Genomic DNA, 26,060 nt, shown 5'->3' on the forward strand with positions numbered 1-26,060 from the left:
ATTATAATAATAATAATAATAACAACAACAATAATAATAATGATGATGATGATGATAGTTGACAATTCTAATTATTATTTTATTTTATATATAATGAGATTAAAAAGTTTAATCAATAATTACGATATCTTAAAATCGGGGCACCTGATTCAAACGAAATTTAAATATATACAAGACTATGTCCATTAGATCATATCGATATATACAAGACTATGTCCATTAGATCATATCGGACGGTATTATTTAAAATCACATGGTCTGATTTAACGATACACCTTCTTGAATGATTACTCTTCTGTTTCGAGTACGATATCTCGACATCCGTATATCCAATAAGTCTAAAACTTTACCAAATGTATTTTTTTGTAAGTTTTATCATACCTAACGGTCTGATCTGAATTTTGATGGCTAGATTAACCCATGTTGTTCAACAATATAAGATGATAGTTATATCAATGTTATACTAACATTTCTAAATATATATAAATTTTGCAGATTGTGAACATATATTAATTTCAACTATATCTATGTAAAAATTTTATGATTTATGTCTCATAATTTAAAATAATAATAATAATACTAACAACAATAATAATAATATAATAACAACAACAACAATAATAATAATGGTAATAATAATACTAACACTAATAATAATAGTAGTAGTAGTAGTAATAATAATATAATAATAATAATACTAATATAATAATAATAATAATAATATAATAATAATAATAATAATAATAATAATAATAATAATAATAAAAAATAATTATGATTATTTGGTTCATTTTTCATATAGGGCCAAGACATATACAAGTCTAAACAAGTGAGAGATAAGCAAATTGTCCGCATACTCGGGAAGGTGGTGTTTCTTCCTTCACTTATATTGACAGTTATAATACTGGTTCATGTCTAGGATGTGCATCTTTTGTATATTTCTGCGTCTTTCGTAATATCATACAGCTGGTCATGAGTTTTGGTGGCATCAGTACTAAGAGTCTAGTAATTATATCTGCAGGCGCCTACAATTGCTGCAGCCGCTTACTTGAGAATGGCTGGAAGGCCACCTGTTCTTCCATCCAGCAACCTCTCATACTCAGAGAACTTCTTATATATGCTTGATTCATTGTAAGTGCTGTACTTTTGTTAGAGATAATTTTTGCCGACAAGATCAAATTTGTGTAAATGCTAGTTTAAGTGGATTTACTTTTTGTTTCCACTTATATTTTCAAGTTTGCAGGATATTGGTTTTAAGTAACTGCAGCATAAAACTACACTAGCAAGTGTATTTTCTCTTTGAAACTTATCCGCTTAATCTAACCAAGGGTTTTGATCATGGAACAAACAGGGGCAACAGGTCTTATAAACCTAATCCACGGCTTGCTCGTGCTCTTGATATTCTTTTCATATTACATGCAGAACATGAAATGAATTGCTCCACTGCAGCTGCAAGGCACCTTGCTTCAAGGTTGTATCTTATTGTCTTCGTGAACATGGGAAAAAAAATTTTTGGTTTGTAACTCATGCAAATTGTTGTGTGCAGTGGTGTTAATGTGTATACAGCCCTCGCTGGTGTAGTTGGAGCCCGTATGGCCCTCTTCATGGTGGAGCCAATGAGGTACTTGCATTTACTGTTTGTGAAGCTGCCAGGAAAATTTTGGTATTCAAATGGGATGAACGAAGTACTTACTAAAGACAAACATAGTACTTATGCTATCCTTACAAGCCACATTAAGTCTGACAGTGTTTCTTTTCTTGTATATTTTGTAGGCCGTGCTTAAGATGCTGAGTGAGATAGGAAGCATCGACAATATACCAGATTTCATTGAAGAGGCTCCGAAGAGGGAGGCATACCTACAAGAACTAATTCGAAAATTACTTCAAGATGTGGGATACACAAACCATCAATTTGTTGGTAGGTCGGGACAACAGGAGCAACACATTCCAGGAAAGATAATTAGTTTATTTTTTCTGTTGGTTGTTTATCACTTAGTGTATGTTGATTTGGGTTGTACTTTGACATATGTTTGTTGACTTGGGAGTCGAAATTGATATTATTTGGTAGTATTTGGATGATGACATTAATTATATTAGTGTTGTATTATGAGTATCTTTTTTGTTAATATTTGTTGTTCTTGTTTGGAAAATTCAGATTTTGGCATTAATGGAATGTATATTTGATGCTATAATGACTCGGATATTAATTTGGGTACAGAAATTAAAAATCTGCCCAAAAAAAACCAAAAAAATTAGAGATGGATTAGAGACGAAAAATTTTGAAAATTTAGAGGCTGAATCAGAGACGGATTAGAGATGGAAATTTGTAAGGTTTTAGAGCTGGATTAGCGACGGAATATTTTCTTCATTTCAGAGACGGAATTAGAGACGGAAATTATTTTACCTTTATCGACGGAATCAGAGACGGATTACAGTTAAATTTTCTTCTCTTTTGGCGACAGAATCAGCGACCGACGTTTCGGTCTCAGATTTCGCGACGGAATATTTCCGTCGCTAAATTATTAGCGACGCGGCCTTCTGCGACGGACTTCCGCGACGAAATTTTCCGTCTCTAATTTGTTTTAGAGACGGAAATCCTACTTTCAGAGACGGAAATTTCCGTCTCTGATGCCCTGTTTTCTTGTAGTGGAATAAATAAGGATTAAATATAATTTTCGTCGTGTAACTATAGCCCAATCTCATTTTAATTCTTTATCTTTCTAGGGTTTGGATTTGGTCCTCTATGTAATTGAATTGCGCAATTTTAGTCCTATTTTGGCCGGAAAAATACCAAGGCTGCCGGAAATTTACACGTGGCTCCTACATGGACATTTAAATTAGGGCTGAGATCTCATTGGTTGAAATTTAAATGACTTGGCAATTTTCGAATTTTGAAAAAAAAAAAATTACATGGCCGTCGCGAAATCACATTCCGTCGTTGTTTTCTCCTCCATCACGCTGACCCACGATCGCAAACTGGTACCGTTAGATTCGCCTGCTCATTGCGGTTCTAATGGTACTAGTTTCAACAATTTTCATCAACTAGGAGAAAAGATACATCCACTTGAAGCTCTCGATCATCGTCCGCCGCAAAAACCATATTCCGCCGCCGTTTTCTCCGTCGTCACGCCGACCCACGGTCACGGACTGGTACCGTTGGATTCGCCTGCTCATTACGGTTCTAATGGTATTAGTTTCATCAATTTTCATCAACTAGGCGAAAAGATACATCCACTTAAAGCTCTCGATCGTCGTCCGCCGCCGTTTTCTCCGTCTTCACGCCGGCCCACGGTCGCGGACCACCACTATTCGCTTCCTCTCGTCGTTGCGAGTTGTTTGAGACCAGTCCCTTCGTTTTTCATCAATTGTGTGCAAAGATCTTGTAATTTTCATCTTCTCGCCGACATTGTCCGTCGCGCCGCCGTCCGCCGGCCGTTTGCTGAGTGTTTGGCAATGTAAACTTTTTTTTTTTAAATTCGAAAATTGCCAAGTCATCTAAATCTCAACCAATGAAATCTCAGCCCCAATTTAAATATCCACGTAGGAGCCACGTGTAAATTTCGGCAACCTTGGTATTTTTCCGGCCAAAATAGGACTAAAATTGAGCAATTCAATTACACAGAGAACCAAATCAAAACTCTATAAAGATAAATGACTAAAATGAGATTGGGCTATAGTTACACCACAAAAATTGCGTTTACTCCGAGTAAATAATGCCATGAAGGAAGTATTCAATCCGTGGAAATTTCATGGAAAGCTCTGAAATGCGATATGCGAACTCAATGTATATCTTCAACATTTTATCTCTCTAAAACTATATAGACCTGCTGTCTCCTCTTTACATCTTTCAAAGAACATTGATCATCAATTCCTCTAAAAATCTTTGTCTCCTCCACGCCATCAATTGTTAAGCAACGCATATACGCGATTCAGTGCACAGTTCCATGCTGCTCCATTCACTGCAACACTCGATGGTTTTTTGGCCTTTCCCATGTACTCTTTTCCGGGAACATACCCAGCTGTTTTCACCACGGTCTCTCATCTTGTCCACCTCAATGCCGATGTTTTTCATCAGGGCTTTTCCTTGGTCATTCCTGTACTATTGGCCTTCCTGCAGCTGAAGTATCAGGGCAATCAAGAAACTCCATTCTCAACTCACCCCAAGACGACAGGACTTGCGGTTTCCGCTTTTCTTTTGCACTACTTAGCCTACCGCGTGCAGCTGCGGCCTTGGGCTCGTCGTTTTTCGCCTGCCTGTGTTGGTGTTCTTCGGCATTGCATGGAGGGGTTTGGTGACCTGTCAATGGCGTCCATGGCATCGCTTCTCTTTGCTGATTCCATCAGGCCTTTTCTGTATCTGTTGTTTCTTTGCCGGCCAGCAGTTGAGCTCCTGTGGTGGCTGTACCTCAAGTTGTTTGTGGAGGGAAATGAATTTGAGGTTTGCATACGGCAGATTCGAGTCATTCGACGGTTCGTCGGGAATTTGTGTGGGATTACTGTTAGTTCTTCTTCGAACCCGCGATACATACTCCCCAGGTGAATCTAAAACGGAAGCTTTATAATTAATTAATTTGAAAGAATTTACTAAAATTTTACATGTAAGTATATCAAGTCTTTAATTTTTTTAAAAAAGTTTGTTATTAAGTTTATATATCATCTTATTTGTAGAGTTAATAAAATTTTTTTCCAAAAGAATTACGAAGCCCTTTGTAATATTTAAAGAGTTTATAAGTTCCCTTCATGCTTGACCACCGTCTTAGTCTAATGGTTAAAGTAAAGATTTCATAATTGAGCTCGAGGCCATGAGTTCTAGTCCCATCTAATTAATTATGTATATTTGTATCATTTTTTGTGAGTTTATTGGAATTGATTCCATTATATTTTTCATTGTATTGATGTATTTATCGATGTATTTGGTTAAATGTCATATTTGTTGTAGAGGGTGTAGTATCTACAAAAGCCTAAGTAGGTTGCATGAAATTTTATATCTTGCTTCAATTTGATTTTTTTCCCCACTACTCACATTGATTTTGTTTAATTGTAAGGAATAGTATTTATTTAGCATAATTTTTAAATTCTTTTTGTAGTAATTATCATTAAATATGTTGTCCTAAAAAAATGAAGAATGTTCCTGACGGAAATTTTGGTCGTAGTTCTTTCTCCATGCTGCACCGATGTAGTGATTATCATTGCATATATGGTCGTAAAATCTAAATGTACCATCTATTTCAAACACATATTTAATCACTTAACAGGTGTTTGCAATATAAAATAATAATATATGAAAAATGAGAGTTTTTTTTGTCAATTTGCCAAATTCAAAATAATCCTAAGATTGTTTTCATTGAAATAATGTAAGTTTTATCAAACATATTTTTAAACTAGGGAAGATATTTTACGGATTAAATATAATTTACTTCAAATTATCTCCTTTATTTTGAAAAATAATATAAATTACCTTCATATCAACAGTTTAGACATGAATTTTTTTTCTTCATTTTTCAAAATTTAGAAGGTATTTTACTATTTTTTTTATAGAGTAAAATACTCTTTTCTCATTATAAGAAGAGTGTAAATTGATTTTACCTAGTAATTTACTATCCAAATTATACACATTTTTGTATTTTAACACTTAAATATTTTTCTTTTTTTGTTTTTTGTAATACTTTCTTGTATGTACTGAGAACACCTTAATTTTGGGTAATATGTTACAAAACTAACAAACATCTATTCTTCATTGGGAATAATTTTAGTTTCTATTAGCACTTGTGTGCTTTACCGCTTATGGCGGATTTCTTGGCCTGTCGAGAAAACCGCTTAGATTAAGCAAGATTTATTGTACTATTATATTTTTTTACTTAATGAAATTTACCTTTACCGAAAAAAATAATTTTAGTTTTTGTATCCAAAATATACTCTTTTTCAGTTTTAATACTCCAGATTTTCAAATCATTAGACTTGGTATCCAAAATTTTTAATTTTTATTCGCCTGAGCACCCTCCATTAGATTGATCATTAAAACAAATGGTCAATCCAATTTTGGAGGAAAAATTAGACGGGATCTTGTCTATATTAGAACATATTTGGCTGTCATTTTATTCAACACACCAAATATTTTTATTTTTATTTTTGTTTTATTATTGAGGACAATAATGTAAAAAAAAAAAACCTAGATTCTATTAAAATAAATACTAAATCGTGATGGAAATACCAATTCAAATGTAGAGATAGTCGTCTAATAATAATTTAAGAAAACTAAGAAAATCTTATGTTCAATCACTAATATTGTTTCCGAAAAATAAACAAAGAAAAATTGAATAAACTACTCAAAGGATGATAATGTACTTTTGAGTGAAATAAAATTGCATATCCATACTTTGATATATTATAGCGTTGTTTGTGCACAAAATAAAAAATATATTTTAATTATTATTTTTGGCTGAGAAAATTTTGTTTATAAATTTATTAAAAAGTCACAAGAAAAGCCAAAAATAAAAAACATTCGTTAGAATAATTAAAAGAAATATATGAAAAATTATAGCATAAACCCTCGATAAATTAGAGTATGACAACATTTGCGTTGTGGCCAAGCAACAAGAAAAAAGAAAAAAAATGCTTTTTCAGTAAAATTGGTATTTTTTTAAAAAAATTAGATTAAATATGTAATTTTTTAAAATTATTTTCATAAATTATAAGATTGAAATTGAAAAGAATTAAAATAGAATTTTTTTTGTGTGTTGAATAAACAGCCTTATATAGATAAATTCCAGTCTAATTCTACCTCCAAAATTAGATTGATTGTTAGTATTAACGGCCAACTTAACGGAAGCCAGAGGGTACTCAGGTGGATGGCCATTAAAAACTTCAGGTACTAAGTTTGCTGACTTGAAAATTTGGGATACTAAAACTAAAAAATGAGTATAATTTGGGTATGAAAAGTGAAATAATTCCATTCTTCAATAATTAAACATTTACTAGAACCCAATATATTTATTAAAATAAAATAAAATGTAAAAGGGGTTCACATCAACTTTTTGGGGGCTTAATTATTTTAGTATTATAAAAAAAATTATATAAATATAATTTATATATAATATATTATAAAAGTATATTGCCTCGCGAATGTTGACATTAAAAATATATATTTTTCTTAAAATGTGCATGTCGTGGATCTCATCCACGACATGGATTCAATTGAATTCATGAACTCAATATTTTTATATTTTTATTTAAATTTATTTTTTATAAATTAATTATATTTAATTAATTTATAAAAATATATTAAAATTTAAAAAATCATAATATTAAAATTATATTAATTTTAAAAATATAATGAACTATACAAATATAATAGTGTATATTTTTTTTGTACAGTCCTAAAAAAAAATACGCTACTACTTATTAACAATATAAATTACATGAAAACTCAAAACTTAGGTATCAAGTCAATTTCATTAAGACCCATGAATTTAATTTCATGAACGTGTGGGACATTCCAAGAAAATGCCGACATAAATAGGGCAAATTGTAATTTTCGTCCAGTTTTTTAGGGGCGGTGGTGTTTCCAGTCCAGGTCGTTTTCAAAATAGAATTGTAGAACAGTAATTAAAAAAAATGGCAATTTTAGGATAAATTACCCTAAATCAGTCGGAATTGTGCACGTTTGGGGCACGTGAGTGTTTGAAAATTGGGGGAAGCATACGTGGCCGGTTAAATAGATTACGTGTAAAAAAAAGGGAGGGCGACATGACGTGGCAAGCTGACGTGGAAAAAAGGCCACGTCAGCTTGCCAATGTGGAAAGTGTTGGAGGAAAAACAGAGGGCACGTCTTTCTCACGTGCCGTCGTCTTCTCACCTCTTTTACAGAGTAAGGTAAAGAAAGAGGGGTAAATTTCCCCAGCCAAATCCCTAAATTGTAAAGAAAGAAAAAAGAGTAAAAACGAAATTACTGGACTTTAGCACGAAGGAAAAGGAGTTTTCACTGCTGTAGAATCGATTGTGGGAAGATGGTCGTCATTCGCGCAGACAGGCATGTGAATATGCCATCGCCTGCTTATCGTAAGTGGTTCCTCCATTTTTTTTGTTATTTTACTTGCATTGTGCTTAGTGCTCTCAAAATAGTATTTAAAGTAAATAAAATTGGTATTCTGAAAAGGGGAAACATGGTCCCCTGAAGATGACTGTTCTTTGTTGTTTTGTGTGTGTGTGTCTGTTTATTTATTTATTTTTTTTTGTATTGCTATTTTGTAAAGGGGAAACGTGGTCCCCCATTAAATTGCTATTATAATATTGGTATTGGTATGGTGTGTTGTTTTCTATGTTGCTTAGGTTTCTCTTTTTTGTATGCTCTTTTTACAGATCCTGAAACAGAATCTATAACAGTAGCTGTGTTCTATGGGGGTGAACTTAGAAACATGCCTGTTGCAGCTTGCATTGGGGGGAAATTACAGAAATTTGATTATGTGAATGTGACACATATGAACAGGCAAAATCTTGAACTGTTTGTTGAAAAATGTGGGGTTTCTGGGGAAGGAATGAGGTTTTACATAATTAAAAATGGTGGCTTTAAACTATTGTTCAGTGATGAAGACATACTAGAACAGGCTTTAGATCACATGCAAACCAGAGAATTTACAGTATATATTGAACATACGCCTCCAGAACCTAATGAGGTTGCTGTTGAAACTGGTCCAGTGAGGGGGAAAAAGGGTAAAACAAAGGCAAAGGGGAAGGGGAAGGGGAAGGGGAAGGTGATGGAGAAGGAGAAGGGGAAAACTAAAGTAGCGGAGGATGATGACATAGTATTTTTGGGAGTTGTAGGAGGAAATAACATGAATGCTGAAACAGGGGGTGAGGAGGATGATGAAACAGGAGGAAATGACATGAATGATGAAAATGATATAGGAAATGACATGAATGACGAAAATGATGAAAATGATGCTGAGGAAGACAACTCTGAAAATGAATCAATTGATATGGTGGCTAGTGAGAATGATCTCGATGAACATAGACAGTCAGATGATGAGGAGAATGGGCCTAATTTTGTTGCATTCAATCCAGATCAAATGTATGATCCTGCACTTGAGTTGGGAATGATATTTAGTTCTAAGAAAGAGTTCAAAAAAGCAGTGCAATCACATGCAATAAAAAATAAAAGAACTGTCAAATTCACTAAGAATGATTCCTTCAGAGTCTATGCTGTGTGTTCTGGGGAGGGATGTGAGTGGAAAATACATGCAACAAAATTGAAGAATGAACAAACTTTCCAGGTTAATCTGTACAAGGATGAGCACACATGCCCCTAAGTGAGTGGAGTAAGTCACATTTTACTGAATTGCCAAAATGTGATATGTTACTTAATAATTATTGTGATAGCTTCAATGCAAACATAATGGATGCAAGAGATAAGCCTATTCTTACAATGCTAGAATGGATAAGGGAATATCTAATGCGAAGATTGCAAGAAAACAGGGAAAAAGCATCCAAGCAGTGGAAAGGAAATCTGTGCCCCAAAATTAAAAGGTTGCTGCAGAAACACATTGATAAAATTGGTGACTGCATCCCTATTAAGGCCAATGATAGATACTATCAAATTTCATGTTATGATGGGAGTCAATTCTCAATGGATTTGGAGAGGAGAACATGTACATGTAGATTGTGGCAGTTGTCAGGAATCCCTTGCAAGCATGCATGCAGTGCAATTTTTAATCAAAATTTGCAGCCTGAAGAGATGGTTCACTCTTACTACAATGTGGATACATACAAGTCAGTGTATGATCCTGCTATACCCAGTGGTGAAATGTTGTGGGCTGAGACAGACTTCATTCCTCCGTTGCCTCCAAACTTTGGAAGGGGTCCTGGAAGACCTGCTGGAGCAAGAAATAGAGAGCCTGATGAAGGTAAAGAAAAAGATGGAAAGAAAAAGCAGAAGAAACAGATTAAACTGAGAAGGCAACATGTCAAACATCACTGCAAGATATGTGGTGAAGAGGGGCATAATGCAAAGTATGTGCCTTATATAAGGACATGCAAGAACCTGGGCTTGATAAGATTGAAATGAATGCTTTATTTTCAAAGGTGACTCAATATTCACTTTTATTTTTATACACGATCTGTTGTATACATATAAACTAATGTACTCTTTTGTATATTAATTTTCATTTTCAGGTAGGTTCATCATCCACAAGCACTACAAGGAAGAGGAAACATTCTGTCTATGAAGATCCAAATAGGGTAAGTATGCTTACTTTTTTACGGGTGTTTAATCATATTGTACAAATTGGTTGACCGTGTGTTCAATGATATTGAATTAGGTGACTATGCCTGCTAGTGATAGTGGAGTAAATGATCAACCACCAATTTTACCTCCAATTGTGGAACTACATGAGCCAATGCAGCATGATGTGGAGCCAGAAATACTGACAGAACCTGGCCCTACACCCACTCCACCATGTGTTCAAGGGCCTACAATGTACGAACAACTGCAGATGGCCAACACAAACATGTCATTCCGACCCCAAGTGACATTGCAACCGAGACTCAACATCAGGGCACCTCCTCCAATGACTGGTACCAGTTTCATGCCTTCTTTTTCAAGCAGCCCGACAGCTCCTATTTCCAAGACAATAGTGAAGGAGCATGGGAGAAAGTGGGTTGACACCTCTAGCTGGCCTTCCCAAAGTTCTGAGGATCACGGGCAAAAGTAGTTTTTGTGCACTTGCTTTTGTGAATCAGTTTTTGTGTTGGGGTGGTAGGAATGGAGTTTTTGTGGATAGTGTGTTGTGAATTAGTTTTTGTGAATGGAGTTTTTGTGGATAGTGTTTGTGAATCAGTTTTTGTGAATGGAGTTTTTGTGGATAGTGTTTTTTGGTTGTGCAAGTGTAGTGAAATGTCATGAAGTCAAATACATTGCAATGTAAGAATTCTTGGCAGAAATTATGATATGCAGAAATTATGAGTTATGTTTTCTGTTTGCAGAAATTATGAGTTATGAGTTATCTATTACTTTTCTGTTTGCAGAAATTATGAGTTACGTTTTCTGTTTGCATTGGTTGCATTGTGCAAGTGAAGTCAAATGCCATGAAGCAGGGGTATTTAAGTGTTCTATTTTTCTTTGCATTGTTGAAGTTTTGGTGTGCAGAAATTTTGCCAGAAAGTATGTATATTACAGTCCAAATGGTAACATATGAATTTTTGGTTTGGTTTGCAGGAAATATTGAAGTTTTGGTTTGCAGGAAAAGTAATGTGCAGAAACAGGATTACACATAACCAAATGGTAGCATATGAATTTGTAATACAATTAATTGAAAGATGAAACTAAATACTAAATACTAAATACAATACAATACATTGAAACAGGGGAAAATTCCATTACATATAACCAGTGATACAAGTATTTCAAAAATACCAAATACAATACATTCAAAGCCTAACCATCTTCTTCATCTTTTACACCCTACTAAGCCTAACCATCTTCTTCATCTTCTACACCCTACATTTTTCTTGTTGCTTCTTCGAACACAATCCAACACTCACCCAAATGCACATTATGTAAACAACCAACAAAACAACTGTCAGTCTCCAAAGTCTTCCATGTCTGAAATTTAGTTTCAAAATTTCAGCTTCCATTTCATTCTTCTTGCGCAATAAACCTGGGATAATTGTACGAGCTTCCATTTCATTCTTCTTGCGCAATAAACCTGGGATAATTGTACGCGCCCTTCTACACATTGGAGGGTTCTCCGAATAAAAAAAACCACACCCACCCATCTACAATCAGTTAAGAAAATAAAAAAAATATAATGAGGAGAAAATTCAGCAAAGTGGAGATGAACAAAAAAGAAAAACAAACTTACATTGTAGTTTTTACATGAATGGAATCTCCTTCCAGGATTGATCTCAGTCCATGAGGTCCGAAGCACTGCCCTCTTTCCACAATAGCAAGCGACAAGAGATGAAACACTGCTCATTTCAATTCCTTGCTCAATTTCTCCCTAAATCGTGCCTTGGGAGCGAATTTTTTCTTGCGTGCCAAAGATTGGGGGTAAGCGAACTAGGGTTCTTGCAAAGATCAGGGGTAAGCTGTGAATGCGTTTTCCAGAGCAAAAAGAGCGATTTTAATAGGCAAGCTGACGTGGCCTTTTTTCCACGTTAGCTTGCCACGTCATGTTCCTCCCCCCCCTCCCTTTTTTTTTTTACACGTAATCTATTTAACCGGCCACGTATGCTTCCCCCAATTTTCAGACGCTCACGTGCCCCAAACGTGCACAATTCCGGCTGATTTAGGGTAATTTGTCCTAAAATTGACAATTTTTTTTAATTACTGTTCTACAATTCTATTTTGGAAACGACCTGGACTGGAAACGCCACCGCCCCTAAGAAACTGGACGAAAATTGCAATTTGCCCACATAAATATTTTCAAATTTGGGTATGCTGGTCCCCTCCACACATTCCACTTTCCAGCTGGAGTTATTAGAATCTAACCTAATATAATGATAATGTATTATCTTGGTTAGTTTTTTTGTTTTTCAAATAAAAAAATATCTCTATTTTCTAAAACGCTCATACGATTGGAATTCAACCTGCTGTCTGCTCTTTACATCTTTCAAACAACACTGATCATCAATTCCTCTTAAAATCTTTGTCTCCTCCACGCCATCAATGGCTAGTAATGGCAAGCAACGCATATACGCGATTCCATGCACAGTTCCATGCTGCTCCATTCACTGCAACACTTGACGTTTTTTTGGCCTTTCCCATGTACTCTTTTCCGGGTACATACCCAGCTGTTTTCACCACGGTCTCTCATCTTGTCCACCTCTACACCAATGTTTTTCATCAGGGTTTTTCCTTCTTCATTCCTGTACTATTGGCGTTCCTGCAGCTCAAGTATTAGGGCAATAAAGGAACTCCGTTTGCAACTCACCCCAAGAGGACGGGACTTGCGGTTTCCGCTTTTCTTTTGCACTACTTAGCATACCGCGCCCAGCTTCGGCCTTGGGCTCGTCGTTTTTCGCCTGCCTGTGTTGGTGTTCTTCGGCATTGCATGGAGGGGTTTGTCGACCTGTCAATGGCATCCATGGCATTGCTTCTCTCTGCTGATTCCATTAGGCCTTTTCTGTATGTGTTGTTTCTTTGGCTGCCAGCAGAGGTGAGCTCCTGTATTGGCTGTACCGCAAGTTGTTTGTGGAGGGAAACGATGAATTTGAGGTTTACACGCGGCAGATTCGAGTCATTCGACGGTTCTTGAGGAATTTGTGTGGGATTGGTGTTGGTTCTTCTTCGAACCCGCTATATATACTCCCCAGGTGAATCTAAAACGGAAGCTTTATAATTAATTAATTTGAAAGAATATACTAAGATCTTACATATAAGTATAGCAACTCTTTAGTTTTTTTAAAATGTTTATTATTAAGTTTATATATCTTCTTATTTTTAGAGTTAATAAAATATTTTTTTAAAAAATTTAGGAATCACTTATTAGTATTTTAAAGAGTACTATAAGTTCACCTTGCACTGAGCACTGTCTTAGCCTAATGGTTAAGGTAGAGATTCCATGATTGAGTTTGAGGCCTTGAGTTCTAATCCCATCTTATTAATTATGTATATTTGTATTATTTTTTGTGAGTTTATTGGAATTGGTTCCATTATATTTTTCGTTGTATTGATGCATTTATCGATGTATTTGGTTAAATATTGAGATATTGATCCAATCATATACTTATTCAAAAACAAAAGCAACTTTGAAAATTGAGATTTGATGTAATTATGTACTTATCATTTAAAAAAAAAAGACAATAAAAAGTCAGATGGTTGTCAAAGGTAAATTATTATGTTAATTAATTTTGAAGTTATGACTGATTATCCAGAAATCTGAAGTCATGAAAATCAGTAATCTATAGATTGTGAATCTTAGAGCTCGCTCTCGCGCCTTTTATTATAATAAATTCTAATATTATAATGATCAGTAATTAATTAAATGCTTGACACCTTTTATTATTATAAATTGATTCACCCTTCCATCTTTGGATCACTTCTAGTCAACCGAATCCTTTAATCAATAAAAACAATAGGAGACGAAATGAAAAAAGAGAACAAATTAATCTTGAGTTTGGTTTAATTGCTTTTGGCCTAGCACAATTAAATTAATTTAATTTGATTCGATTTAATTATTTAATTGAGTGATTTAATTAATACAATTGGGCTTTTTAGTTTATTTAATTAGATTAAATTAAACTAATGGGTTTTTGTCGGGTTTTAAAATAATAAGGAGAAGTTTAAAATATTCATTGAAAATTTATTGAGCTTTAATTAATTTAATGGTTAAATTGAAATAAATTCGAGGCAATTTAAATAGAGCCTAGCTGATTTTGAAGAAAACATGATAAAGAGGAGTTGAAACTCCTCATGGTGGAGGAGATTGAGGCCGAGTTAGTCTCTTGGGGAGCTCCACTCAGAAATAAGAGGTTTATATACATTAATTGTGTATTAATTTTATAACTATACAATTTTGTCTTCGATATAATTTAACTTTTGAAGAATTAGATTTTTCTCTCATCTCTCTCCTCTAGCAAGAATCATTCCCTTCTTCTCGCCCAACCCTCCATACAAATTCTTTGTAAGAATAATTAGGTGGCCCAAATCACTGAGGCCCAGTCCATCACTCTTGGAAGGCTGATCCCTTTAAAGGTTGCCTGACCCAAATGCTGTTATCCACTTCCCTTGCCCAACCATCCACCCAACCCGTTTTTACTTGGTTTGATCGTATATCAATCCGCCCCCTCATTTCTCTGTGTCAAGCCCTAATTCCCTCAGTTCTCTCTCTCGCCTCTTTTCCTCTCCATTCCCTGCCTTCTGGTTTTTTTCCCTTTGTGGTCTTGTGTTATAACCTTTGTAGTTGATCTTGTGCCTTTGTTGCCTCTGTTATCTTGGCTTAGTGGCTGATCTTAATAGCCTTATTGGCTATAGCCTTTGTCTTGGGTTGCTGGCCTTAGTGGGCTTTTGGGTTCCCTCTTTTGGATTTGATTTCAGAGCCTTCTTTTATTTTTTGTAATATTTTAACTACTGTAATCTTTTGTTCAGATCTGTAACTTATTAGTATTCTGTAAAGGTTTTTAATTTAAGAGTTTCAAACCCATTTTTTTATTTCTGTAATAGTTTTGATAGGTTCTTTACATGGGCATGATCTTGAAGTTTGATACCCAATAGTGGTATCAGAGCTATTGTCGCTTGGTAAGTTCGTTCCTTTCAGCAGCTTTTATTTTTTGTTAAATTTTCTTCTATTCAAACCTAGACCAAACCCTTGCTATTTCCCTCACCTAGCCGAGCCTTTGAGGCTGCGGGTGTTTAACTTGAGGAATAGCTAAGGCACCCTCTTTATCTACAGTTCTTTTTAATTTGATAAATTCTTCTGCTTGCTTATTATTCTGTGTTTGTGATTATTTTCTGAATAAATATGGCTGGCTATAATTTGCAATCGTTTGACGGTGAATTTGATTTTTCAATATGGCAACAAAAATGAAAGGAATTTTAATTCAGTAAAAAGTTTTTAAAACTAGTGATGGAAAATATTTGATACTGTTTCTGATGATAAAAAACTTAAAAATGATGAATATGCTTACTCTTCTATTATTCTCAATTTGTCTGATGTTGTAATAAGAAAAGTAGGAAAATAAAATTCTGCTAAAGAATTATCGAAAAAACTTGAAGAACTTTATACTGAAACTTTTCTTTCTTGTAAACTTTTTAACTAGAAAAGTTTTTTAGATATAAGCTTGACCTATCTAAAAATATTAAATAAAATCTTAATGGTTTCACTAATTTAATTCAAGACATTAAGTTAACATATGATCACAAACCTTCACTACCCATTTTCAAAAATCTGTGGTCCCCCCTCGCTAGGCCTACCATTTCTATCTTCATTGGGAAAGTTCTCCATAACTGGATACCAGTTGACAGCAGACTCAAACAAAAGGGCATCTATCTCGCCTGTAGATGTGTTTGGCATTTGATGGACGAGGAGACTATCCCTCACTTTTTCCTTCATAACAAGATTTTCCTTGAAGTCTGGAGCTTCTTTGCCTCCAAATTTCAACTCAATATTCCTGTTATAGACAATTTTTTCATGACCCTTCAAGTTTGGAGAAGCAATATTTCTAATTAGCTTCACATCAGAGATATTCTTCTCCCGCTTATCATGTGGAACACTTGGATTTGCAAGGATGCTGCCATATTTGAGGGGACTTCTTTCGAAGCTAATCGTATTATCTCACAAACCCTCAATTATCTTCATCTTCTTGGTAAAACTAACCTTATGAGAGCTACACACTGAAAAGGGAACATATCTGTTGCATCTATTTTTAAAATTTCACTCCCCCCTCATAAGATATCATCCAAAATCTCAATTGTTATGTGGATTAAGCCAGATAGGGGATGGTTCAAATTGAACAAGGATGGGGCCACAAAAGGAAATCCAGCCGTTGTAAGGGCAGGTGGTATCATCAAGAATCATCTAGGTCAGACTGTCCTCGCATTTCAGGAGCATATTGGCCTCATCTCCAACACAGCAACAGAACTGAAAGCTATCTATAGAGGTGTTAAATTGTGCATTGATAGCAACATTAGGAAAATTTAGGTGGAAACAGATGCCAACATCACCCTCAAACTCATGTTGTCTCCCCCCAAGGGCCATAGCACCTTCAAAATCTGTTGCAACAAATTAGAAATCTTCTATTCCAAATTGAGTTCAAGATATCACATATTTTTAGAAAGGATAACCAAGTGGTCGATTATTTTGCTAATTAAGCATGTTTCAATCAACATCTCACCATTCTATCCCTTGATAATATCACAGGTATTCCTAGATGTTTGATTAGACTCGACGCTTGCTCCTTGACTGCTATTAGAATCAGAAGTACTAGTACCTCTAATTTCAATTAAAATATTTTTCATGAAATTAGGGGTACTTCATTACTGATTGGTTCTTTGCTGATGCTTGTTGTCCTATCTGAGCTTTTTCTGTGATATTTATGTGATTGTATCTGTATGGATTCCTTGGAGGTTACTCATTCATATGGTTGACATTGTGGCCAATGTTTGTCTGGATACCTTCTGATTTTGTTACTTTTGTTGTGCTCGCTTATCTGATTTTTTGTTGTGTCTTTTGCAGGTCTTATGAACCCCTTTCACAGGTTCCAGGACTGTCAGCCATACAAACATGATCTCCACACTAATACTAATTTTTATTTATTTATGTTTTTGGAACATTAGATACATTTTGGCTTAGCTCTTTTGCATAGATTTATTTGCAGGTGTTGTGCAATCCACGATATGGTAGGATAACAAAAACCCTTTTGACTCGCCATATTTTTTCTAGTACACCTGTTCTTGTCTTTTGTTGTTTAATGTTGCTCTATTTGTAAGGGAGTAATACTCTTGTTCATGGCTTTTGTAGAAATTCTAGAAAGGTAGCTCTCCCCACTGTAATTATTTTTGTCAGTTTTAATATAGAAGGACTGAGGACTCCAAAAAGCTCTCCCCACCTCTAGGTGGTTTTTGTTGGGAAGAAAAAAAAAAGCTATGATGTGAAGAAAATTGAAATAAGAGTTGATGAATGAGTGAGTTCTTATGAAAAGTAGAACAATTGTTACCTTCGACTGGGTGGGTGGGTGGGGGGGGGGCGGCAACCTGCCTTTATAATTACTACAAGAAAATATAATATAAGTGATAATTTTAAAGTTATCGTTAATAATATATATTAAGTGATAATTATTTTGATCTTGTCACTAAATAATTATCAATGATACAAAATGTGTATAAAGTTGTCAATAAATTAATGACAAATCTATAGTGACAACTTAGTGACCTACATAAATAGTGACTAACTATTATTTGTTGCCATTAGATTGTCACTATATATGAGTCACTAATTGTATTTAGTAATAATTTTGTGGATATTTTTTTTGTCATTATTCATGTTAATAATAATTTTTATAAAATAATAGTTATTATTAAAATCATGAAATTTCTTATTGTGACAAAGTAAATAATCCTGTCGTTAAATATATAATTAGTGACAATATTAAGATTGTCACTTGGTTTTTGTTATCACTAATCTTCTATTTTCTTGTAGTGAGTTGAAGTTCTCCAACAAGGGAGAAGTCTTGCCCCCCAGGGAGTCGAAGAGATGGTTCATGAGGATAGGCTTCCTCAGAATGTTGGGGTTGGTTAGAGGATCTTGAGGGAGTCTTGCTTGGTTGGGAGAGATCATGGTAGGATAGGAAGTCATCCATATCTCGACTTCTTGGGAAAGGTTGGCCACATACGAGGCCTCGTCAAGTCCTTGTCATACTCCACGTGTGCACCTATATCATTCTGGTCCGAGTAATTTGCTGTTATCTAGGAGGGTGTCCTTCTAGTGTCCACGGTGACATTGGGAATCCTACCCTCTTCATGTCACCAAATTTCATCCCCAAGCCCCTGTCCTCTTAGGCCGAAGTTGAATGGGAGCTCTAGGGGTGCTTTCCAGCCTCACGCTTGGTTGGATTCTTTAATTTGTGTTGGGCTCTAGTATGTAGGCTGTGAATTGGGCCAGTCATTTTTGGCCATATCAATATTATGATAAGATATGAAAACAAAATGATGTTTTTTATTTGACAAATAAAAATCTTTTGAAAATATATTAGGGTAAATTACAACGACATTACATGAGATTTGACATAATTACGAATTAAAAAATTACAAACCCCCTAACTTAAGGGTCTTCTAACAATTAGCCCAATCCGTAAAATAATGATGGATATTCGTAATTATGTCAAATTTCAGAAAAAAAATATTGTAATTTACCCAATATATTATGGTTAATTACACCTGCTTCCCCTAGTAGCATTAGAATATACAAATTTCCATTCTTACTGTCAAAATTACATAATCTCCCCTTGTTAGTTTGTACCCCTTACCAATCCACTATGTTAGTCAAACTAAGGAATGTTGTTGATGTTAAAAAATTATGTAAGTTGCGTATTTTGGCTTTGAGGTAGGATTTTTATATGTTGTGCTAACTATAATATAGGTTTAAGGATGAATTCGTAATAATTATAACTAAAAAGGAGGCTATTTTACCCAGTTGATATATGATGTATATGATTGCTAATCATCCTTCCAATGTCTGAAAGCAAAGGTAGAGAAGGTTGGCGGAAAATGGGCAGATGAGCTCCTAAGCATGCTCTGGGGGTATCGACATCAACTGCGGACAACCCTTGCAACTTGACCTATCCGTGATTCCGACTGAGGTGGGAATAGAGAAGTTTGAAGAAACCTGATTCCTAGTTGAAGAAGATAGGCAATGAGCTCACATGGAGCGATACAATCAACATTGTTGGAGCATATATATAATCGCAAACTGAAAATTAGAGAGTTCCAAGTCAGAGACCTCATTCTCAAAAGAGAGGACATCCATCCTGAACCCAGCCCATGTTCTTAATTTTAAGTATATATACATCAAATATTCTTGATACGTCGTACAAGATCCCTATCTAAATACTTGTAGCAGGTTGTCATCCAAGTCCATGTGCATCCCCACTCAAAAGACACTAAGCTGACTGAATCAGCCCTCTCACGACCTCCAGAACGCATACTAGCCTCCTGGCCGCTTAGATCACTTGATAAAATTCAGTACCTCACTAGAAAACCCTACCTGCACCACCCCTACCTATAATTTATTCCATACAATGATTATTTGTTTTAAGTTCACCTTGGAAGTATGTATTTCCTATCCGGAGAGGCTCTTGCGGTAATCCTAGATAAATTGTTCAAGAACCGTCGAATGTGCCGTATGTCAACCTCATATTTGTCACTTCCTTCCACAAACAACTTGAGGTACGGCCAATACAGGAGCTCACCTGCTGGCCGCAAAAGAAATAACACATACAGAAATGGCCTAACGGAGTCAGCAAAGAAAACCGACGCAACGGATGCAACCGACAGGTCATGCAACGCCGAAGAACACCAACACAGGCAGGCGAAAAACGATGTGCGCAAGGCTGGAACTGGGCTCTGTAGGCTAAGTAGTACAAAACACAAGCGGAAAACGCAACTCCCCTCGTCTTGGGGTGAGTTGCAAACGGAGTTTCTTGATTCCCCTGATACTTCAGCTGCAGGAAGGCCAATAGTACAGGAATGACGAAGGATAAGCCCTGATGAAAAACATCGGTGCACCGGTGGTGGAAGAGGTCGACAAGATCAGACACCGTGGTGAAAGCAGCTGGGTATGTATCCGGAAAAGAGTACATGGGAAAGGCCAAAAGAACTTCAAGTGTTGCAGTGAATGGAGCAGCATTGAACTGTACATGGAATCGCGTATATGCGTTGCTTGCCACTACTAACAACTGAAGGCGTGGAGGAGAAAAAGATGTTAACAGGAATTGATCATCAGTATTGTTTGGAAGATGTAAAGAGCACACAGTAGGTTGAATCCTTTATATATTTATAGAGAGATAAAGTGTTGAAGATATACATTGACTACAAAGAGCTTTCCTTGAACTTTCCAAGGAGGAAGTCTGTCCACGTACAAGTGTTTAGGGTTGACAAGTGAGCAAACATAGTACGTAGGCTCTATAGTTCAAATGAGACAGAAGGTCTATTATTTAATGTACGTGTTTAGGGTTGACAAGTGAGCAAACATAGTACGTAGTCTCTATAGTTCAAATGGGACAAAAGGTCTATTATTTGGATTGAATACTTAGCCTTGTTGGTATCTTATATATATTTACAGTTTCTAATGATTTGATTGGTTTTGGTACTTGTTTGAGTGCCATGCTGGAGGGCAGGTTCACATGGCGAAAAAATGTAATATTAATGATAAAATATAACTGATGATTTTAAATTTGTTATTTATAGTATATATATATATATATATCAAGAGTTATAATACTTTCGATATTATTAAAATATAATTATTGGTTATAAAAAATTATGTATAAATAATCACTGTAAAAAATAATTAGTAACATATTTAAAGTAATAATTTAGTGGCAACACAAATATAATAATAATAAATAATTATTGCCGCTAGCTTTTCACTAAACATGTGTTGCTTATTGCTTTTAAGTGGTAATTTTACTCACAATTTTTGTCATTAGTTGTTACTGGCAATGACAATTTTCATAAAATCTTAAACTATAAAATCTTAAATCAGACTTAATTCTCTAAGGTTGGTAATTAAATAAGAGCGTGACTTGATTTGATTTGCCAATGTCACAAACCTCTCCAAGTCAGTAGTCGTCTTTGCACATCTTTTTTAATCAAATTGCCACCAAAAGGGCCAAACAGTTCAGTGGGATCTCATTTCTTTTGCTTTTCGTGGAAAGACTTGTTTCACTTCGTTCATTCATCAATTGATATGGCTTGAGGCAGCTGTTCACTATATTGGGCATTGATTTTTCCTATCATATTCAAAAAAATATAATATTTCACTATATTTAATTGTTATGATTAAAAATATATAATCATAATAAATAATTTTCGATCACAGTCACGTAACAATTATTGACTGTAATTTTTGCGAGTGTGCGAAAATATTTGTCATGGTTAATAGTCATAACAAAGACATTTGCTATGGTTCATATTCATGGCAAAAATAGTTTCTATGGTGGATAATATAAGTTTTTATATCGACTTCTATTTAATAATGGTTAATAATAAGTATTTACCATAACTTTAGTTCATAACCAATAAAACTGTAACCATTAATATTTTTTAATCTAGTGTATGGAAAGTTATAATAGTAAACTATTTTACGTAATGAATCTGAGAGTGTATTTGGTTTGGGTGAAAAATAGAGAATTAAAAGAGGTGGAAGTAAAAATGAACGTATAAGAGATAATCTTGTATTTTTAGGAGGAAGAGATGGACGTGAAATAAAATCCGGTGTATATGAAACTCTTTCTGAGCCCAATTTTGTTTCCGTCAAAATTGGGCGGAAAAGTGGAAGTAAGACTAAAAAGACAAAAAAGTACAGTTGTATTTTTATTTACTCTATTACTTATATATAATTTATCTCCAAATACCATACATAATTATCAAAGAAAAAATAATAGAATCACTGAAAAACTATTGCATCGAAGTCAACAAAAAGGTAAACAATCTTGTTAGTAATTTTTATTTATTTAAACTAAATAGTTTAGAATAAATTAACAATACTCATTTTGATGAATATTTAAATATTCTTATTCTTATTTGATAAATATTTTTATTAATAAGATCTTAAAATTTTTGATATACTAAAATTATATTAGTATAATATTAATTTATTTATTTTATCATACAAAGTGAAGAGAAGGGTAATTTAGTAAAATTATAAGAGTTAATCTTTTCTTTTCTATCTGTATTTCTTATACAAAACAACGAAAGTATTTGAAATTTATTCTCATTTCAATTATACCAAATAACTTAAAGAAAAACTATTATTCTTTTCCTTCCATTCTCACTTTTCTTTTCGTTTCACTTAAACCAAACAAACTCTCATATTCAACTAAATAAGAATTAGAAGTGTGAGTTTAGGTATTAGGTTTAGAATTTGAACTCTTCCCTTCTTTGTTTTCATCAAGAGGTAGTTTATATAGTCCTGTACTTGAGTTGGTAAGTGTGGGAGATTATAAATTTTGCTACTCGGCTAATAATCTTTTTTTATTTTAAAATAAATATCATAATAAATTATTTATTAATCATGTATAAAATAACTTTATGTTCATATAAATATCACATTTATGTAATATGCAATATGAATAAATCAAAACAAAATCAGCCTGCATGGGCTATATTAACATTTGGTGTATTATATTGAAACAATTAGGCCCTATGGTGGTAAATGACGAACATATCCCCGAGAAATATAATACATGGCCTCCCCAAAAATTGGTCTGAGAAATAAATTTTCTCCAAAAATATATAGTTACATTGATATAAGGCCTACTACATAAGTTTAAAATAATTAATTTACATTATTTTCAAAGTTTACTACATCAATTTAAAAGAATTGGGGATACCAAATTACCTAATTGTCACAAATTATCTCCACAAAAATAATAAAATACTCGTATAATACATGAGCACTTAAATATTAATGTCCATATATATATATATATTCATATCACAAAATCATATTGCACGTACTCTTGCATGCTGTAACATTTATATATATACACACACATGAAGGTATGAATAAAAATTGCCGTCTAGCTTTTCTTTTCCATAGACAAATTTTAGCTTGAATTCGGTTTAGTGGAATGTGAATTAATTATATACTAAATATATATATTATAATTCTTTTTAAATAACATAAATTATATAATCTATATATATTACAAAGAATAAAAAAAATAATTAATTCAGAATAAAAAGTTCAATTTGATAAATGAGGTCATGTTATAAATAAATTTAATTTTTTTAAATTAGATATGATCAAATTTAATAATCACATAATAAATATGATATAATTATTATAAAATTATATTGCAATTATAGAACAAATATATTAGGCACGAGAGTTAGATCATACACATGAGGATAAGAATATTTACAAGATGAACTCCATATTTAATGTGATATAATAACAATGAACATTTTATCCAAAAAGGCGTTTATCAGAACGAATTCAGCTCATTGATGAGCTGATCCAACGCCTTCCACGGTGACCCGCCTTCTTCCACCGCTTTCACTGCAGCGTCGCCGACCTCCTCCGCTTTCTTCCTCACCTCCTTACCGGCGCTACCTTCCATCAACTCCTTTGCCGCCTTCGCCAGCGCCTTCGACTCCACGAACCCATTGCAGCCCTTAACCCTCAGCCCCACCCCCGCCACGTCCACCACCATCCTGGCGTTGAGCGGCTGGTCCCACGTCATCGGCCACGCCAGTATCGGAACCTTCCCGCATATGCTCTCCATAACAGAGCTCCAACCGCAATGGCAGAGGAACCCTCGGATAGTCTCGTGCTCCAGTATTTCTCTCTGATCAACCCATTCTTTCACCACTGTACCCCTACTTTTCACTCTCTCTTCAAACCCTTCGTCAAGCTCATTCTTCCTCACGAGCCACAAGAAGTTCACCCTTGATTTCTCCAACCCAATCTGGATCTCCCGGAACTGGGCCTGCGATATCTCCACTTGAGTCCCGAACGCCACGTACAGAACTGGCTTCCCTGCTTCTCGCATCTGGTCTAACCAGGAAATCCACCAAGGTGTTTGATAATTTGCCGTCTTGATTTTCTGTGGCTCTGCCATGGACAAGGGTCCGAGGCACCATGCTCGAGGACCGATCTTGGAATTCCAGAAGTCATTAAAGAATGATTCGAGCTCGTAGAATGTGTTGAAGACCATGCCGTGGCTTTTCGAGTTTGCCCTGAATTGCTCGATTGTAATCTCGTAAGCTTTAGTACCCTTCACCCTCTCAGGATCTATAAAAATGGGATCGAAATCCTCTCGTTTGAGCTTAATCTAAGGGAAATCAGCAAGTTTGATCCCTTCTTCCCCTGCAACAAAGCGGCCCTCGGACACTATTGCATTCCCAGCGACCCCTCTGGAGCCTTTGAAGGTCGCATGCCCTTTTGATCAACAGGGGATCGATATCGTTGGTCCATTTCCTCAAATAGTGGCTCAAAAAAAATTCTTGATTGTTGCGGTCGAGTACTTTTCCAAGTGGGTCGAGGCGGAAGCTTTGGCAAAAATCTCTGAAAAAGAGGTAATCAATTTCATTTAAAAAAATATTATTTGCAGGTTCGGGATTTCGCGCGTTCTGGTATCGGATAACGGAACCCAGTTCCAAGAAAAGAAGATCGTGGCGTGGTGTAAAGAACTGAAAATCCAACAGAATTTTACGGCGGTCGGGAATCCACAAGCGAACGGGCAGGCCAAGGTCACGAATCGAACCCTATTGCAATATTTGAAGACGCGGTTGGAAGGAGCGAAAGGGGCATGGGTCGAAGAGCTACCTGGAGTACTCTGGGCATATCGAACGACCCCACGAACTGCCACGGGTGAGACCCCCTTTTGTTTGGTATATGGCAGTGAAGCTGTCATACTTGCGGAAATCGGGGAAGAGACAGCTCGAGTCACCCAATATGAAGCAGAAGGAAATTCTCAGGAACGGTCATTTGACCTTACAGTGATTGAAGAAGGTAGAGATCGCGCGTACGCAAAGATCTTGAGGTACAAAAGTATGATGACCAGAAATTATAATCGAAGAGTGCGACTGAGGAGTTTTCAAGTCGGCGACCTAGTATTGAAGAAAGTTGAAGTGTCGAAGCATGTTGGAAAGCTCGATCCAACATGGGAAGGCCCATACAAGGTAGTGGAAATCCGACGGAAAGGGACATACATCTTACAAGACTTAGAAGGGAAGAATCTGCCGCGACCTTGGAATGTGCATAATTTGAAGAAATTTTATGCTTAGATGTATGTAAGCTACCTAGCAAGGCCTTGCCTGAAAAAGGCTTGTAATTGTCTGAAAAAGACATTTCAATAGTCTGAAAAAGACGACCTGAAAAAGGTCATTTTGCATCTACAAGTTTTGTTGTGTTCTTTCAAAGTTAACCTTAGAAGTAAAAGGTTCATAAGCGACCTGAAAAAGATACGCAGGATTTCTAACCTGAAAAAGGTTCATAAGCGATCTAAAAAAGATGCACAGGATTTCTAACCTGAGAAAGGTTCATAAGCAATCTGAAAGAGATGCGCAGGATTTCTAACCTGAGAAAGGTTCATAAGTGATCTGAAAAAGATGCGCAGGATTTCTAACCTGAAAAAGGTTCATAAGCGATCTGGAAAAAGACGCAGGATTTCCAACCTGAAAAAGGTTCATAAGCGATCAGAAAAAGACGCAGGATTTCTAATCTGAAAAAGGCTCATAAATGATCTAAAAAAGACAGCGGTCTGAAGGGGACTGTAGGTTTTATAATTTAAAAGATATATACGCTATCAGAATGTAGGATTTTTGTAATAAGTCTGTGGAATGACCTGAAGGAAGACGCAAGTTTTTAAATTTAGCAGAAATCTTCGTAGATATACAAGAA

General features: G+C 35.1%; 1 protein-coding gene and 1 long non-coding RNA gene across 2 annotated transcripts; one reads left to right on the forward strand and one right to left on the reverse strand.

Annotated features, from left to right (window-relative positions):
• On the forward strand, positions 781–1,485 carry LOC105167828. The gene is made up of 3 exons (XR_848286.2): positions 781–865; positions 1,022–1,131; positions 1,352–1,485. It is a non-coding gene; the product is annotated as an uncharacterized LOC105167828 (long non-coding RNA).
• LOC105168566 (UDP-glycosyltransferase 90A1-like) lies at positions 23,641–24,372 on the reverse strand. Its single transcript, XM_011088703.1, has one exon. The coding sequence runs from the start codon at positions 24,370–24,372 to the stop codon at positions 23,641–23,643; it is 732 nt and encodes a 243-aa protein (XP_011087005.1).

The sequence above is a fragment of the Sesamum indicum genome, linkage group LG8 (assembly GCF_000512975.1).
Source record: "Sesamum indicum cultivar Zhongzhi No. 13 linkage group LG8, S_indicum_v1.0, whole genome shotgun sequence".
Lineage (NCBI taxonomy): Eukaryota > Viridiplantae > Streptophyta > Magnoliopsida > Lamiales > Pedaliaceae > Sesamum > Sesamum indicum.

Excerpts from the sequence above, each read along its gene's own strand:
- LOC105168566 (XM_011088703.1), bottom strand. The coding sequence starts at position 24,372 with ATGGTCTTCAACACATTCTACGAGCTCGAATCATTCTTTAATGACTTC.